General features: G+C 31.9%; 1 protein-coding gene across 3 annotated transcripts in view; it reads left to right on the top strand.

The window, feature by feature from the left end:
• LOC143258683 (AP-2 complex subunit alpha-like) overlaps window positions 1–18,789 on the top strand; it is a 67,138-nt gene that overhangs the window by 27,951 nt on the left and 20,398 nt on the right. For all 3 annotated transcript variants that reach the window (XM_076518095.1, XM_076518094.1, XM_076518096.1), the window contains exons 10-16: window positions 4,569–4,665; window positions 6,713–6,850; window positions 8,455–8,562; window positions 10,173–10,247; window positions 11,013–11,110; window positions 13,398–13,527; window positions 15,755–15,856. In XM_076518095.1, the coding sequence (XP_076374210.1) occupies window positions 4,569–4,665; window positions 6,713–6,850; window positions 8,455–8,562; window positions 10,173–10,247; window positions 11,013–11,110; window positions 13,398–13,527; window positions 15,755–15,856 (748 nt within the window). The remainder of the gene's footprint in view (window positions 1–4,568; window positions 4,666–6,712; window positions 6,851–8,454; window positions 8,563–10,172; window positions 10,248–11,012; window positions 11,111–13,397; window positions 13,528–15,754; window positions 15,857–18,789) is intronic.

The raw sequence follows: 18,789 nt of genomic DNA, 5'->3' as shown, positions 1-18,789 counted from the left end.
CAAAGACCTGCACAGTTGACCCAGGGCAAGATCCATGGAGGTCAATAGAACTCCCTCAAATAAAAGTAGTAAAGATAAAAAATGTGATTGTAAAACAGAAGAGTTCTCTACCCAATTCTCTTACACACAAATAAAAATGGCCACCTTGATAAAATGAAACTGTTGAGGTTTACGTTCTAATCTGGATGACATCAAAACACTGATTTCTTTCTACCATCCTGTATGTCTTTCCTTACAGGAAACATTTCTGAAACCTGCCGATACAGTCACCTTCCGGCAATTTTCCTTGTACAGAAATGATGGGCTGTGTGATGGATGAGTGCATGGAGGTGACACTGTTGATTGATCAGCATGTGCCCACCCTGTCTTTGCTACTTGACATGCCCTTGGAAGCTATAGCCATCCATGTGTCCTTGGGTCGTACCATCACTGTTTGTTTTCTCTATGTGTCGCCTGGAGAGACCTATGATCAGTCAGACCTTGATGATCTCATTGAACAGTTGCCGTCTCACTTTTAATTCTGGAGAACTTTAATGTACATCATCCCATCTGGAGAAGTGTTGATATTGATGGCAGAGGACGCTCCATCGGGCATATGCTCTCTGATCACAACCTTTCTCTTTTCAATAGTAGTTCTTATACTTATTTTCATGCACTAGTCAGTCCTTTACTGGTATTCGTCTCTCAGTTTGCTCTCTTTCACTATTCTCACACTTTTCATGGAGGGTTGATAATAATCCACAAGGCAGTGATCATTTTCCTATAATTTTAAAAGAGACTTGCTTTTGAGCAATGGCACCTAACCAATGTGCCCCAGTGGAAGCTGCATCAAGCAAACTAGCCATCTTTCACTGCTCTTGCAGAACTTGATCTTGCCAATGACTGTGTAGCAGCTGCTCAATGTGTTCCTAAAACCTCAACACGTTTTCCATGATATCCTTGTCCGTGGTTGAATCATGCCTGCCACATGGCATGGAAGGCTCAAAAACAGGCATGGGTTACTTTTTTATAGGTATCCCACACTCTTGCACCACATCACTTTCCAGCAGACCCATGTACATGCTTGGTGGGTAAGACATCAAAGCCAGTAGGAATCTTGGGTTAAGTTCACAACCAGCATATCTTCTACCACCAGTTCCAAAGTCATATGGGACAAGGTTCAAAAGTTCAATGGGCAATATAATTCTAACTTTTGCTAGGTACCAAGCACTTCTGCTTCTTCCTCCACCATCTTAACTACCAAGACTCGGGCAGAGCGATCACCTTTTTCCTTTCAAATATGATTGTCTCTGTGACTAATCGTCCCTTTACACTGGTGGAACTCAAACTGGCCCTTCATCGGTCTGGCAGTACATCGATCAAACCTGAAACCTATGAAATTCTGCACCATATATCTCCTGCTTCTCTTGCTATTTTTTTTATTGTTTTTAACTGGATCTGGCAAAAGAATGTTTTTCCTGATGCCTGGCACCAGGCTATTGTCCTACCTTTCTCTAACTACCATCCAATTGCTTTGAAAAGTTCTCTCTAAGATCTTAGAGACAATGGTTAATACTCCTCTTGTTTGGTTCCTTGAATCAAACAACCTCCTTTCCCCCACCCAGTGTAGGTTCCAATGACAGCTCTTCACCATGGACCACCTGATTCGACATGAAACGTCAATCACAGAAGCCTTTCTCAAATGACGACATCTTGTATCAGTATTCTTTGACATTTAGAAGGCTTATGATACAACATGGAGGTATGGCATTTTGTGAGACCTCCATATATATGGGTTGCTTGGCCATTTGCCCATTTTTATTAAAATTTTTAATAGACAGGTGATTCCAAGTTTCTGTGGGTTCAACACTTTCCCATTGCTTTTTAGAGGAGCTTGGAGTCTCTCGGCTGTGTTTTGAGTGTCACATTTTTCAGTATAAAGATTAAAGCTATCACTGAAGAACCCCCTCTCACTGTTGCAAACAGTCTCTATATTGACAACTTTCCCATCTCATGTCGGTCATCAAACATGAGGTATACTGAGCGGCAGCTAGAGACTACCCTCAATCGTTTACTGAAGTGGAGCACAGCAAACAGCTTTAACTTCTCTTTAAAACCGCTTGCATGCACTTTTGCTGCCAACGGAGTATTCACCTTGATCTCGAACTCTGTATCAGTGAAGTTGTGTTGCCTATTGTCCCTGAGACAAAGTTCTTGGGGCTTATCTTTGACCATAAGTTGACATTTATACGATACATCAAGTAGCTATGGGTCAAATGTACAAGAGCACTGAACATCTTCCATGTCCTCTTTTCCATCACTTGAGTAGTTAGCTGATGTTCTATGCTAAAAATATATTGTGCTCTTATTCGATTGAAACTCGACTGTGGATCACTGGTCTGTGGTTCTGCCAGGACCTTGGTGTTAAAGATGCTGGACCCATTCATCATCAAGGACTTTGGCTCTGCACTAGGGCTTTCTGCAACTCCCCAGTTCACATCTTATACACAGTGTCTCATGAACCTTCTTTGCACCTCTGCCATTTGTAACTGTCTTTACTATATGCTTCGAAACGTTGTTCCTTACCAAAGCATTCCACCTGAGATTGTGTTTTGCTTACTCAGTTGGCCATACTTTTTCAGAACAGATGATCTGCCATTGCTCCTTTTGGCCTTTGTATCCAGGCACAGTTGGATGAATTTGGTCTGTCCATGGACAACATTGCTGTATCCACTGGTCAGCCCATCTTATCATGGCTTCTTACAGTTCCCAAATGTGATCTGTCTTTGTCATCTGAGAAAAACAGACACTCCTGATTAGAAATACTGTGTGTTACTTGCTGAACATCTTTCGAACTATCCATCCACTCCTCTTTATACAGATGGTTCGAAATCAGGTGACTGTGTGGGCTCTGTCATGGTTTGTTACAATTTGGTTGTTGCACACAGAATATCTTCTACAGCTTCTGTGTTCACTGCTGAACTGTGTGCCATTTTTCTTGTTCTGGATCACAAAGAAGTTAAGCAGTACTGAAACTAACTGCACTATTTATACTGATTCACTTAGTTCTCTACTGGCCCTGGAATTGCTTCATGTTAGTTCTCACCCTGTTCTTACTGATATTCAAAACTGACTGGCCCATTTCTGTTTAACATCTACTTCTATCCAGTTTTTCTGGATACTAGGCCACTTTGGTATTCGCGAGAACAAGCTCGCCGACACCACAGCTAATTAAATCTGTTCTGGCACTATCACTGCTGTGCCTGTTCCATATGTGGACTATGGTCCTCTATTCAAGACTTGGCTCTGTGCCAGTTTGAAATCGACTTGGAATGAGCAACGTGAACACAAACTTTTCCAAATAAAACCCTCTATTGGACTTTGGCCTTCTTGCTATTTTAAGGATAGGAAAGAGGAACTTGTTCTTACTAGACTACGCATTGGTCACTGTTTTTTAACTCATTGTTTTTTTTTATCTGGGACTGCATCAACGTGTTGTCTGTGTAACACTTGGGTCACAATAAGCCACACTTTACTTTCTTGCCGTTATCATGACTCTCAACGACAGCACCATTTTAAACATGTTCTGTCCCAAGGTTTATCTGTAAAGTTAGACAGTGTTATTGGTGATGATGACACTGTCCACCTTGGAAATGTTTTTAGTTTTTTAAAGGGCATTAATCTTTTTAATGCTACTTAAGTTTTTTTAATTTATACATTAGACCTTTTTAATGTGATTCCCTTTTAAGAATCAAAATACATCTAGTTTGATTTGAAATTAGAAAATGGCTGTAATGTCAAATAACTCGAAACCAGGACTGAAAAGACCAACTTCAGGTGACTAACACTACTGTTTGAACTACCCATTAGTCATCCTGGTGAGTTATAATTAAAATTTTGCTACAAGTCTTTTAAAACTTTTGTTACTTTACTTTCTGAAAATGGCCATAACATCAAATAGCTCAGAACCAAGACTGGAAAGGCCAACTTCAGGTAACTAATGGTGGTTTTTGAACTTACCTGTTAGTCTTCCTGGCAAGTTATGATAATTACAATTATACTACAGAAAGTCCTTTATAACTTGTATTACTGTAGTTTCTTTCTTACACTGTAGACTAGATGTAAAAATTGGTTTTAATGCTATTTATGTTTTTTTAAACTTTATTTTGTTTTACCTTGATTTCTCTTATGAATTTTACTAATTTTACTTTAATTTTAACTTTTTACCAGATGTTTGCAGATAGCCTAGTTGCTTTGTGCCATAAAACACCAAATTAACCAACCAACCAGTATTTTCTCACGTAGTCCATTTCAAAATTAATGTTGTGGTTGACAAACTCAGTCATAAGTTAATATCTTTATACATCATGCATACAAGTGTGTGTTAGAAATAATATAAATATTCTATGTTTGTTCTGTAACCTAAATTTTCCACATAGTTTTCATGACTCAGTAAGGAATTAACTGTATTAGTATTAAACATAATGTATTTTTCAAAGATATTTATTATATCTAAGTACTTAAATTATGATGATTAAGTTCATTGATTGGTATGATTAAAGAAGTGTGATTTATTATTTCATTCTCAGGTACTTGGCCTTAGAGAGCATGTGTTTATTGGCTACATCAGAATTTTCTCATGAAGCTGTTAAAAAACACCAGGAAACTGTTGTCACTGCCCTGAAGGTTTGTTGACATAAATGTCCTCATCAAAATCATTGGGTCTTTATTAACTCTCTTTGTTACTACTCAGTGGATTCCACCCACAGTATGACCCTAAAATGGCCATCAGAGTTTTCATACTTAAACCATATGTTTTAAGTCATATTTTACTAAACATTTGCTCATGAATATTTAATTTTCATTTTAAGATTAAAAATACTTTTCTTCATGTGAAAATTTTCATATTCATTTGCATAGGTTCTAAAACATTCTAAATAAATATCAAATTTTTATGGGTTTTTTCTTTTCAGAGAAACTGCTTTATTTGTTATTTTCTTTACCTTAACCCTGTACAAGGTCACTGAATGTGACCAACCTTGTAATTGCCATAAACATTAAAGAATGAAAAATGTGAAATAATGTGAGTAGTACAGTTTTATTCTTTGATATTAACCATGAATTTCCAGATTACATCCCTTGAGAGTTTCTACTCCAAACTTTTTTGCAAATATTTTGTATGGTTATTTTACTGTTAGCAGCTTAAATGGAAAGTAGAAACCTCCCAAATATAAAGGAATGAGTCACTGATCCTACCACTATTACACCATTAGACTATTTGTATAACTTCATCAGTAACAAATAAGCTTGTGCTGTACATTTACCAGACCTTTACCACAGAATTTATTCTAATCCTGGTTCCAAAAACACAGTGGAACAGAGTTTATCAGCTTGTTTATAATATGGTAGTTGCAGTGACAACTGTCTAAAGTAATAATGTGGGATAAAATGTTGGTGACATGATTCATTACAAAATGTAGGCCAATATGATAATGTCGATAGTGATTTGGATGTTAGTTATCCTCTAAGGGTGGTTAGAATTTTGTAGTGTGGGTAGACAAAGTGTGCAAGTGCTTACGAACATGTGTGTGCATGTGTATGTGTATATTACCACTGTTTACCCATAAATGATTCATTTTTAGTTATTTTTGTTAAAATAGAGCAATAAATAAAAGCTATTTAAAAAAGCAGTGATCCCTAGTACTTAAAATGTTTTGAAGGTGAGTTGTTGTAGTGCATTGTACTTGCTTGCTAAGCCTTGTTTATTTTCTCAAGTGAAGGGAAAAGAGAAATTCGTTTCTGTAGATTTCAAAGATGCATTTTATAAAACCAAAAAATTATCAAACTACTATACTTTTACTCATAAAAGCCACTGTGATGTATCTGGCTTTCTAACTAAGCTATATGTGGATTTTTGAAATATTCTTTCTGTTCAGAGAAATGGCTTACAAGTTTGCCCATCAATTACAAACAACTGTAGGATTTATGTAGTTTAAAATGTTTTTTCTGTTTGTTACTAACATGTACTAAAGAACAATAAGCATGAGTAGACAAGAGGTTTCAAAAAATCAGAGTAATGGGCAGGGTTACCCTTGTAAATTTGTAAAATATACTGATATCTCAACAATTCAGAACAAAAAAGCTGGAGGTTTTTATTTTATACCCTAGCTTGTAAATGTCTTGAGTTTTATGGTTAATGAAAATTATATTGAGTTTATGGTTAATTAACAAAAATAGACATTGTATGGTAGGCATAATGAAAGATAAACTGAGTAATAACATGAATATATGCTTAATGACAGAAAATAGTACTTTTGGAATTTTAAATATTTTCTTTCCAATTAAAAAAATTATGTATTTTCAAAATTGAATTATAAACTACACTGTGATGCCAGTTTTATTGACAAACAATGATAATAGTTGATTAAATTTTGAAACAACTGAAACACATTGTGACATGCACCCTTTGACCTGTACTTTGAGAGGGCCTAATATATGTGTAATACATGTTGATTTCATTATTTTATGACTGTAATGTTTTTACATGTTTACACTGATTGATTTTTTCCTTTAAAATAATTTGAAATTTGTTCACATTATATGTAACAAACTATATTTTGAGTCATTTAAGTATTATTGTAACTACACCTGATGTATTTACAGTTTACAAGTGTCATTTCTTCATTTGATAAAAGTTATGTTTTTGATTTGAAAATTTTATTTTCATTTCAAGACTGAAAGAGATGTCAGTGTCCGTCAAAGAGCAGTAGATTTACTGTATGCTATGTGTGATAAAACTAATGCCGAAGAAATTGTTGGAGAGATGCTGAATTACCTGGAAACAGCTGATTATTCAATACGTGAAGAAATGGTAAAGTGGTCTCTCTAAACAGTCATTTTGATTAGCATAAAGGAATTTTATGTTGGAAACTTTAGAGTCCACTGAATGTACAACTGTTGTCTGCTTAGGAGCACATAAAATGTTTTTGAGTCTTTCTTTAAATATTTATATTACTATTTATCCTTTTTCTTCTACAAAATCTATTCACTGTTAAAATTGTTGGAGAAATATTTCTTAATATTTTCCTATAAAACACTTTGAATATTGTAAACAAAACTCAGTACAAGATGTAAAAATGCATTGATGATTTTGTAACATTTTTCCATTATTTAGGCTACTTCTATGAGTATTCAAAACTTCAAAGTAACATACCATTATACATGATTGTTTTTTTTTTAAATTGTGTGCATTTAATTTTTGAGACAATGAGTTTCATAAAAGAAACTGAATATCAAGTGTTGATATACTTCATTGTGTGTTATATGGTTATTACATTTCTCTACAGTTCATTTCAAATCTTGTTAAAAACAGCATCAAGAGCCTGTCAGTAATGATGCTGCAGTTTCCCAACCTCACACTGTCAGTTAACATTGATGAATTCTGAAAAACATTTACTGATTTGTGATAATTGTAAAAATGTCATTAGGCCAATGAGGATATTACACCATGGCACATTTTACCACAGTGTTCAAGTGTATGGCTGTGAAAAGTATAAAATAAATCCTTATGGTTTATTACTTGAAAGGATATAAGAAAATATTGAACACTTTTCCAGTTACAACAAATCAATGTTCTTAAACATTTAAGGAGTACACAAGACTCTAGAATATCACAAATTCATTTCATGTTCTAAATCCTGGGTCTTCTACTCGCAACTTTTGTATTCTATCCATAGCAATAGATACCATAATACATAGCATGCATGGCAGCATGTAATTGAAAAGTATGAAACATAAGTTAAATTTCTTGATACACGAGAAAGTGTAAGGGCCAAAGTTTGATACTTAAGCTATCTTAAAGACATGTATGAAAGAATAGCTTATATACAAAAGATGTGATGGTAAGAAATCATAATAATCTAAGACATTAAAAAAATGGTAAGCTACAAAGTTGAACAAGTATGTATTGTACAATGTTAGAAATGGTAAGCTCCAAAATTGAACAAGTATATATTGTACAATGTTAGAAATGTACAATTTAGTTAGCAGTGACTTATTTTTTTGCTGTGTTACATTGTATCATGAAAGGCACAAGATGAAATGGTATATTAAAATGATTTTTCCTGAAGTTTAAAGTTTTTTTATTATTAGATGCAAATTTATTTATTTAGCTTTGACACACTGCACATTAAAATCTATAATTGGCATTTTCCAAAGGATATTTTATGTATACTTTATTAAATAATTGTATGGTTGCAGTTATTTAAAGATACAAGTTTATAAACCAAGTAATCCTGTTGGTAAATGAAAATAAAATTTTATAATTAAATTACCACATTTAACATATTCATACCTTAGTTTGGAAAAAATATATTACAAGCATTAACTTTAGGTACTGACTAATGCTTTTTTTCATTATTTTACAATTTTAAGGTGTTTTATTTGTTGTAATATTATTGTTGTATTGTTTTACAGGTTATGAAAGTTGCTATTCTTGCTGAAAAGTATGCCTCAGACTACACCTGGTATGTAGATGTTATTCTGAACCTCATCCGAATTGCTGGAGATTATGTTAGTGAAGAGGTGAGAAGTGATGCTGTTTTGCAGAACTTGTTTTTTTTCCAATCTGTAAATTCTATGAGTCTAGGAAGACACATTAATTGCTTGAATAAAGTGTTCCAAGGTTTCTTTAAATTATCTGGCTTTCTAGAGTAACATGAAAATAGGTGAAAAAATTCATTGAATGTTACAAGCAGAAATATAATGTTTGCACCAGAATCATACAGTCATAGACAGCCTTATGTAGATAAGAGTTTTTTTTCCTATTTGCTAAAAACATTCATTAGCTCTGTGAAGTTGATTATCTAAATCGTCTCAAGATAGAAGACTGGAAATTTTTAATACTTGTGTTTGAAATTAATATCGAAATAAACTGTTTTAATGACAATTGTACTGACATAAATTGGTAATAAAAATAAGTTAACATTGTAAAGGATTGTAATGTGCAAATAAGCCAGGCCCAAATGTGAAGGGTTAAAGATAAATAGTTTGGTCTTAACCTGTCTTTATCTTGCAAGTTAAGATAGCATTTAATATTGGTTCTTTCTGCAGATTTTCGTTACATTTATTTCAAAGATATAAATACAATTTCTGAATTAAAAGCTTCCCATGTAAAAGCTGAAACTGTCATCCTACTTTCCCAACTGTGTGAAATAGAAAATGGAGAAATTGAAGGTTGTATATTAGTTAAGTTATATATTTTGACCAATTAACAAACTTGACAGTTTGATACTGAATCAATTTAGAAAGCTTTTACTTTTCTGTTACTTAAATGTAAGATTTTATCCTTGTACTAAACTCAAACAATTGCATGAAATAAATCATTTTTAGTATTGTTATTAAAATAACTTTAGCGATCACTATAACTCTTTACTTATCATATGCTCGGTATCATGATTTAAGTTCTATTACTGCTGTAAGTACACCCTTTTCAATTTGTCAGTTCACATCCCTGTTGACAATGTTTCAGTTAGGTGGACAAACTTTCTGTTACTACAATCAATGAATGTATTTTATATATATAAAGTAGTATCTCTTGGTATCTAGTAGTTACAAGTTAATAAGAAACTTTATTATTTTTAACAAAACATTTAAATAAACTTAATGTTATCAGTATTCCCAATTTCTTTCAGTAACACTTATTTATTAAATAAATATTTCCTAAATACTTATGCAGTAAAGATAATATTTGTCTAATTGAACACAAAGTTTGAATTAAACTACAAATCAGTGCAACCAAGTTTTTTGTAAAAACAATAAAAATTATTTAATCAATCATGGAATGTTTGTTCATTACTGTGTTTTAGCATTTGATGACTACTTAAAGGAATGGCAATTCCAAATAAGTCTACCATTTGATCAGGAGTAAACCTGAATATTTCATTAATTGTTTGTTCCTTGAGCACCTTAAAACAGCTATGTTGGCAGCATTGGTCATCTTGAATATTCAAGGTGATAAAAGACTTATGTTACAATGCATAAACTGTTCCTGGTTTATGCTTACATAAAGTAAATTTGAACATTCCAGAAGTGTTGTCCTTAAAAAAATTATCTGTTGTGCATCCTTGTCCATTTGTTATACGTGCAATAAGTTAAAATTTTATTAGGTTGTAGAAGTATTTTTTTCTTGACAGGTTTGGTACAGAGTTATACAGATTGTCATCAACAGAGAAGATGTTCAAGGGTATGCTGCCAAAACAGTTTTTGAGGTAAGTCTTATAAGCATTATTTCTGTAATCAACAAAATATATATGGGTGGGGAGTTTCCAGTTTTTCTCAGAAGGATAGAAGATGAAAAACAAAGAGACTCAAAACTCAGCAGATGTAATTACAGAATAGTGATAACTCATCTTTTTTATTTAAAAAACAAAAAAACTGAAAAGTGTTTTATATTAGAATATGTAGGCCCAGCATGGTCAGGTGGATAAGGCACTCAACTCTGAGGGTCACAGGTTCAAATCTCTGTCGTGCCAAACTTGCTCGCCCTTTCAGCCATGGGGGTATTATAATGTGATGGTCAATCCCACTATTCACTGGTAAAAGGGTAGCCCAAGAGTTGGTGGTGGATTATGATGACCAGCTGCCTTCTCTCTAGTCTTTACACTGTTAAATTGGGGATGCCTGGCGAGAATAGCCCTCGTGTAGCTTTGCGCAAAATTCAAAACAAACCAAATTAATAAGGATATGTATGGTGCAGTTTAAGTAAATGAAAATTATTCTGGTTGAAATGACTGGTAGTTATAACAACAATTTTGGTTGGTATTTTAGCCAAAAGGTTTGATATAGTATATTTTCATAACTAAGGATTTCTGTGAAAAGCTGATTATTATAAAATTAAGATTATTTGTATTAAGTAATGTTTAAAATACTTAAGTACATAAACACATTGGGAAGAAGGAGAACTCAAATGTGTAAATCTTACCCCATCTCTACTGAACACAACATAAATTTTTATTTGGTTGTTTGTGTGTTAGTCTTTGCAGGCTCCAGCTTGTCATGAAAACATGGTAAAAGTTGCAGGGTATATTTTAGGAGAATTTGGAAACCTGATTGCTGGAGATCAGCGATCAAGGTAAGTTAAAGCTTTGCTTCATAAAAGTAAATATTATTTCTCTTTTGTATGATGACGGTGTTTGCAGCTAGTGGCTAGTGTCTAGACATAACATAAATATGGTGCACTTTATTTCATTTACAGTATTTAAGATGTTGAACAAGTCCAATGTTATTTTTTAATTTTAACTGTGATTATTATACTTTTATTAAAAAGGTTTGCATTGTTAATCATACTAAATGTATTTAGGGTTAGCCTTAAACCTCATAAGCTTGTTAAACCTATTGAGATATATTGGTTTATGGATGAAAATATTATTAGTGATGAGAAAATGCCCAACTGGTGAGAAATGCATTATTAATCTTTAAGAACTAATGTGATAAATATATACATTTAATTAGCTATACTCATTAATAAATTGATTTTTAATTTCCTCGCTTGATCTTATCAGAAGTTGTTGTTATAGAAGACAAAATTTTAAATTTCATATTACAATAACAAAAGAACTATTTAACACATTGAAAAATAGATTTGAAGAAATAGTTATTTTTTTAACAATTAAGTGAAAACTGAAGAAAAGAAGAATTGAGAAAATAATTAAAAAAACAAAAATAATCTACACAATAGATATAAATAAATTTAATTACAAGAAAACTAACTTAAGACAAAACAACAAATTTTCATTGAACAATAACAGTGGTCTAAATAAGTCTTAGATTGATAGGTAAATAAATGGTAATGTTAGTTTAATGTTTATACAAGAATGAATATAATGTAAAATGGATGAAGCTTTATTTTTTTACAAAAAATATAAGCTTTACTTTCAAAATTAAATATGGTTCATGTATGTGTACAAATGTAATGAGATTAAACTTGTAGTTTAATAATAAAAAAATATAAATATAAGTAATTTTAGCAGAGTTGAAATTAATCCAGATGTTTGAATACATTGTATTAAAAATTATTTAGGAGCCTCACTGCATGCTTATAGTCCATTTTTCCATACATGATGATTACATATCTTTGACAGTAACCCTGCATTGTGGTTTTCATTGCAAAATGCTCTCATAACACTGGCATGCACACCCTTCTTCCCTCAGTTTTCCATAAAAACCATCTAATGTGAGAAAATAACAATTCCACAGCACCCATTTGAACAGTCCAATCACACAAAAATCCCTAAACACTGTGTCCACTGACTTGACTGATAGTCTTTAGATGGAATAACATGAATACCACACTTATTCTCTAGCTGCATGAGATATGTAATGTTTGAGCTGGTGTGTAATGGAAGCAACTGGTGTTACTTTTGTAAATGGAGATTCTCCTTGATTATATTGCCCACTGTTCTCTGAGATATGTGAACACTTTTTGTTACTGACCATTAGCAAAACACTGCACTTTACTTACTATGGTTGGAGTATGACTTGTTGCAGGTCTCTTTATAGATAGTCCTGGTTTCCCAAATTGACCTACATTCCTTTGTTTTCGGTGCCATTAAGTATAAGGGATCTCCTCATCTCAGAAATTCTATATCTCCATTCAGAATGCACATTTATGATTTGACTGCATGAATATTTTGGATTAGAAAGGGCTGTTATTTCAAAAAACAATCAGATTTCATTGGTATCACAAGCAAAATGTAGTTCTTTTGGATGCAATTCCACAAGGACTGTATATTAGGTGTAGTTTTTATGTTAATTACTAACTTGCATATTCAAAAGTATTTTCAGGTAACATACTCAACCTTCAGTATAAAGTTATTTTAATGTGAGAACCTAAAAAACTATTGACATAAAATAACATTTTATTAGTTATAGAGAACTGAAAATTGTTAATGTAGACGTTTATAAGAACAAATTGCAGAAATCTGATGATTATTGCTTAGGTTTGTTAATTTCCATGCACTGAATAAGCAGTGCTGCATCTGTTTTTGTGTGAAGTGTTAGAATTCATGCAGTTATGATCTCTAATATAACTATTAATACTGTATTATTAATATTACTATATGGTCACTAACAGTAATTAGGATTAATACCTGAAAGATTTGTTTATTTTTTGTCACATGCTCTTTCGATTAAAAATATCTTGCATCTATTACAGCAAATTTCATCACTACACATTTTACAAATAAGCATTTAAAAGTAGATAGCTTTATAGTGTTAACTTTCATTTTAACAGTAAAAGACATTTTTAAAACTAATTACTTGGGAACAGTTCTTAGGCCATTGAAGTAAGCTCCTTTTACTTGTTTATTTTTTTAAATCTTATGATAAGCAAATTTTAATAACTAACACTTTTGTTGCAGTCCTTTTGTTCAGTTTAATTTGCTACATTCGAAATATCACCTATGTACAGCACAGACTAGGGCCTTGTTGCTTACCACATATGTCAAGTTCATCAATCTGTTTCCAGAGATCAAAGCAGATATTCAGAATGTAAGTTACAACCAAGAAGCATATTTTATTATTGCTTTATTAGAACAAATGAAATTATTACAAGCTGGTGTAATACATGCACTTTTAAGATTTTATTTACTTCTGTAGAAGTGATTATTAATCTGAAAATAATAAATTTAGTATTGTTATTAAGACACAAAATTCAAAAGTTGCATTATACAAAGTAACCTAGTGAACTAAATTTGTTCGCTTTTCTAAACTATGAGAAGAAAAGGTTGTTTATTTGTTTGTTTTTTTCAAATATCACAGAGTTAGGTGTTCTTCAAGTCAGTAAGTGACTTGCCTAGAATTAGTACATCATCAAACATTATGAGGCAACCATGAAAGTTGCCATGGAATAACAATCCATAAGACCCCATCACAAAAATACTGGTTTATTGTAAAAGGTGAAATTAAAGCTATTTTGCTTTATAAAGATGAACAAATATCAAGTTTCAGGCAAGTGACTGTGAGTGTAAAACCATATCTGTGTTTAAAGCTGATTTAAATTAATCATAAGAAATGATGATATACAAAATAATTGGGCACTGTGCACAAACCTGCTAATACACAATGGTGCCAGTACTGAAGTGGTCCCAGCACTGTGCCAGCATGCTTTGCAGTTTAGCACTTGGTCAGTCAGTAAGCCTGTTTGAACAGCACAGGAATTTAGCTTGTTTTCCTGATTTTTATTTTACCAATTCCACTAAAATAAGTGAGAAATGTGAAAGTTCATCCCGATGAAATTTTCTTGGGCCAACCACTTGAAATCTTCGTTCTGTATCCCTCAGGGTCTTTCAAGAAACTTGCAACAGCAGCTTTACTGTGCTCAATCTCACCAGCGATGGCATGTTGACAGATACCTTGCTTTTGCAGCTCGATAATTCTGCCACATTCAAACTCTCTCAACTTTTTAGCCTTTGCCAATGTAACACAGGAGATGTCAGTGGGAGATGTTGACAACACTAATGCTTAAACACAAATGACTAAATTTCGTTACGTGTTTACCGATTAACGCTTCATTTCAGGAAGGTCTTAAACTTTTGACCAGCTAGTATTTAGGCGAATTTTATAGTGTTCACATTTTCCCTATTAAATGCTAAAAAAAGTTTTTATTTTTATTTTCCCTTTTCTTATTTTCAACTTTTGAAGCTCTACTCAAATAAGTGGTTGAGTCTAACAATGCAAAATGCATATTTTTTCTTTATGTTCATTGGCCTTAAGATTTTGGCCAGCTGTGTATAATTAACATGGTCCTTCATAGTCTTTGCTTCAGTACACTTTTTTTACTTTTATCATTATGGCTTAAAACTTTTTTAATTTGTATTGTATTAGTACTTGTATGAATGTTAAATATTCTTTCTCAATATCCGATTGTTAGTTCATCTTTTTTTTAGCTTCTAGCTAAATATATTCTGTGATTTTTGCAAAATAGAATTTTATTAATGAAGTCTACTTGTTTTTTTGAAAATACCATTTACAATAATATGCCTCAGTATAAAATGTGACTCTTGATTGGTGAGATCCAGTAATATATTCAATAGTATTGTCTATATAAAAACAATGATTGCTTAATTCTGTTTTGTTTCTTATCCTGTTCTGCTATTTCTAAGTATAGATGTGCATAGCTGAGATCTTTGTTTATAGATCAGTTATGACCCAGTGGATATAATGTCCATACTTTGAAGATTCATGGATAGTCGTCTTGCCACAAAAGTGTCTCTGCACTTTTGAACCATAAGTGCATTGTTAGAATGGGGTTATATCTAACTTTTCAGTCAGTCAAGAGTAGCCCTAGATTCTAGTGCTGTTGCCTAATTGCATTTCCTCTAGGCTACCAATTTAAAATTAGGGATTACAATGGAAAAATAGTCCTTGCATAGATTTGCACAAAAAATCTAAACAAATAAAGTATCTGGTTGCCTGACTAAACATTTACAGTAATATTTCCCTTCTTCTTTTTAATATTATTGAGTCTTATTTTTGTTTTGTTTTTTTTAATGATTTTACTTCTCTGGAGTAATTTAAGTTTTGACTCTTGTAATACTGAAGAAAAGTAAGGGATATTTGTTGTTTATAAAAAAAGTAATGATTAGAGGTAGAGACTTATGAGAACTATTTTCCTGTTATAGTGAGGTGTAGATACAAATATGTTGACTATGAAAAGTGTCTCCATCTTGTGAAAACTTGGTTCAGTATGAAGTTTAATATGAAACTGCTTTTACAGATACTGAAGAGTAATAGTAATGTTAGAAACTCTGAAGTGGAATTACAACAGAGAAGTATGGAGTATCTTCAGTTGAGTCAGATCGCTAGTTCAGATGTTCTGGTAAGTACCACTCAGATGTTTATTGTAAGATGACAGTAAGTGTGAAGATCAGATGTAGCCTAGTGGTTAACTTGGTAGTATTCTGCAAGAATTATGTTTTGAGAGATGGTCTGCCTTGGTATCCATTTCATCCCAGTAGTTTTAGGTTATCAGCACAATAAACCATTTATGCACCTCAGTGAAATAATTTTTGTTTATTAATATAAATTTTTGTTTAATCACAACTAATAGCCATAAATAAAACATAGATTAAGCATTATTTTGTCATTACAACTAACTTATTCTTAACCTGATTTGTGAAAAAGTATCTTCTTACAGAGCCAGTTATAAGTTGTTTTAGCTTTGGAAATTTATTAATTGTACGTGTGGGAATGATAAATTGAATTATTTACTTCTGAAGAAAATTTTACTATGTATGTACATTAGAAGTATATGAAATTTATATCACTTGATTATAAGAAATCACACATAAACATTAAGTTAAATATGATAATTTGATGGAAGAAAATTTGCACTAACATTCCATGTAAATTACTGCACCAAATAAAGTAAGACTGCTAATTGATACTACAGGGGCTCTACTATATTACAGAGAAAGTTCACTTGTGTATTATGAACAAAACAAAAGAACGTTTGTATTTTTGTAGTCTGCCATTTTGTCTTGGATGAGCATAGATATTTTTTTAACTCTTATTTCCATTTTTATTTTTTACCCTGAACACCTGTTACTTTGCAAAACATTTTCTTCTGCATAAGCCAGTTTTTTGTATAATTACATTCATTAAATTGTGAAATTAAAATTCATAATCTTAAGATTTTCTAAAACAAAATTGAATTTTGAATTACATTATAATTTTGAGACAATAGTCAGATATCTTGTGAGTGATTGGTTAGATAAAACTTAGCTTTTTTGTGAGAACCATTATTTGTATTTTAAAAAAAATTAAATAAATAAAATTATTTCAAATAACTTTTTATTCTGCAGGGTAAGATTTTTTTATTATTTAAGTTATGAAGAGTAGTTTCTTAGATTGTTTATCATTCAAGAAGTTCAAGTTCAACAAAAATGGACTATTATTCTTTTAGAATTTGAATCTTGAATCTTGTCATTCATGTCAGGTCTTTCAGTAGTCTCAGTAAAACATGTTTTTACTTTTACCTGGATATGATTTCCTTTTATGATACCCAATAAAATGTTTGTGAATCCACGTCACTTATGTCCTCTGCATAGAAATTATCTTAGTTACCAAGATAGTGTGATGTATATTGTAATTAATGTACTGAATGTAAGCCAGCATTGTGCTCAATTAATAAAACAATTACAAATTCAGAAATAGGCTCGCCTTTCCACACAGTTTAATTATCTTATTTGGCTTTTCTGCATATTCTGCCAAAGAGATCTACATGCCACTTATGTATTATGAACTGCCTTGTGATAATTTGATTTTAATTTCACATGATTTTATGCCTTTTTCCTGATTCCCTGTAATTGGTTTCTACTTGATCAGCTTGAAGAATTAGTACTCTTACCCTCTTTTCCATTTTCTAGTTCCAAGTTTCACATTTTTTCTTTTTCTCCACTTTTCCATGTACCCTCTGAACCCTTCTTCTTTTACTTGTACTACTTCTAATAGTTGCAAGTAGCTGTTCATTTCCTTCTATGCTTCTATTCCTCTGTACTCTGTTCCCCTGTTTATATGCAGCTGCAAATCTGGGAAAGGGTTCCAGACTCCCATCCACTTTTGTTCCAGAAATAGCTGTATTTTTTAATGTTGTATAACTAGAGGGGTTCATGGGGAGTTTGGAACCCCTTCATCACTTCTACCAACCTTTTCATAAATAAATAAATTATTGTATTATTTAATGTTTATGTATGCACATAACTAGGGAAGGTTGAACCATCTCAGTTGTTTTCAGAATTTATGAACAAAAACAGCCAGTAGTATCAGAAAAACATTAGATGTTTTTTTTCTTGTTTGTTCTGTTAATTACAGTAAAAGTTTTTTTTAGGTTTTCTGAAGTCAGCACAACTAAAGTGCACAGTAATCTTCTTGTGGTCTTAATATAAATGGCAATTAAATATTGCCATGGTAAATTTTCATGCCTTGGCATTTTATAGCCATTAATAATGTATGTGAATTCTAAACTTTAGATATTTATTTTCATCATGTTAGTACTGCTTAAGACAACTGTAATTCTTATACCATCAAAATCAATTTTTTATTGTTATAATATTCACAAGAAAGCTGTGTTGTTGATATTCAATAACTGAAAATTCATATGCTATGACTTTATAAGTGACAAGTCCAAAATGTTTAAAATGGAAGTGCTATAACTTTAAGTGACAACTTGACAAAAATTAAAAGGGGGCATCCTGTTTATGACCATTGAACTATAAATTTAGGTGTAGATTATGTTTTTAAATATGATTATAACTAATTTTAATTTAATAATTTGAAATATTTGTTTTTAAATTAATTTTACTTTCATACAAATCATATACCTAAAAATAGACGTATGAGCTTTGAAATTATAACCAAACTTAACTACTTGTAACAAATATGTATCCTTTCTATTTTATTTCGATTACCAATGTTAATATTAAAGCATAGTTATAAATAAAAGAAACTGCAAAAATAATATTGAACATTGGTACTGTTCATCAGTACCAATGTTCATTGATTTTTGCACATGTTTCCAAGCATGATGGAAGCATTCATCTGACTTGCACATGGCTGAAACTAGTCATTTTTTAAATATTTTATTGTGGACATTTTGAGGGTGATTGTTCATAAAACATTACATAAAAATGTGTTATTTAAAAGTGTTGCAAAGAAGTATGTTTAATTTCCTCAATAGAAAGGTAGTAGCTTCAGTACAGTAGTCTTGTGGAAATTTGTATGGAGAAAACCATGGAATGCTATTAATCATAT

This window comes from Tachypleus tridentatus, chromosome 8 (genome assembly GCF_004210375.1).
Source record: "Tachypleus tridentatus isolate NWPU-2018 chromosome 8, ASM421037v1, whole genome shotgun sequence".
NCBI classification, from domain to species: Eukaryota; Metazoa; Arthropoda; class Merostomata; order Xiphosura; family Limulidae; genus Tachypleus; species Tachypleus tridentatus.
The sequence above is the reverse complement of the archived record's forward strand: the minus strand, read 5'-3'. Positions and strand labels throughout refer to the sequence as shown.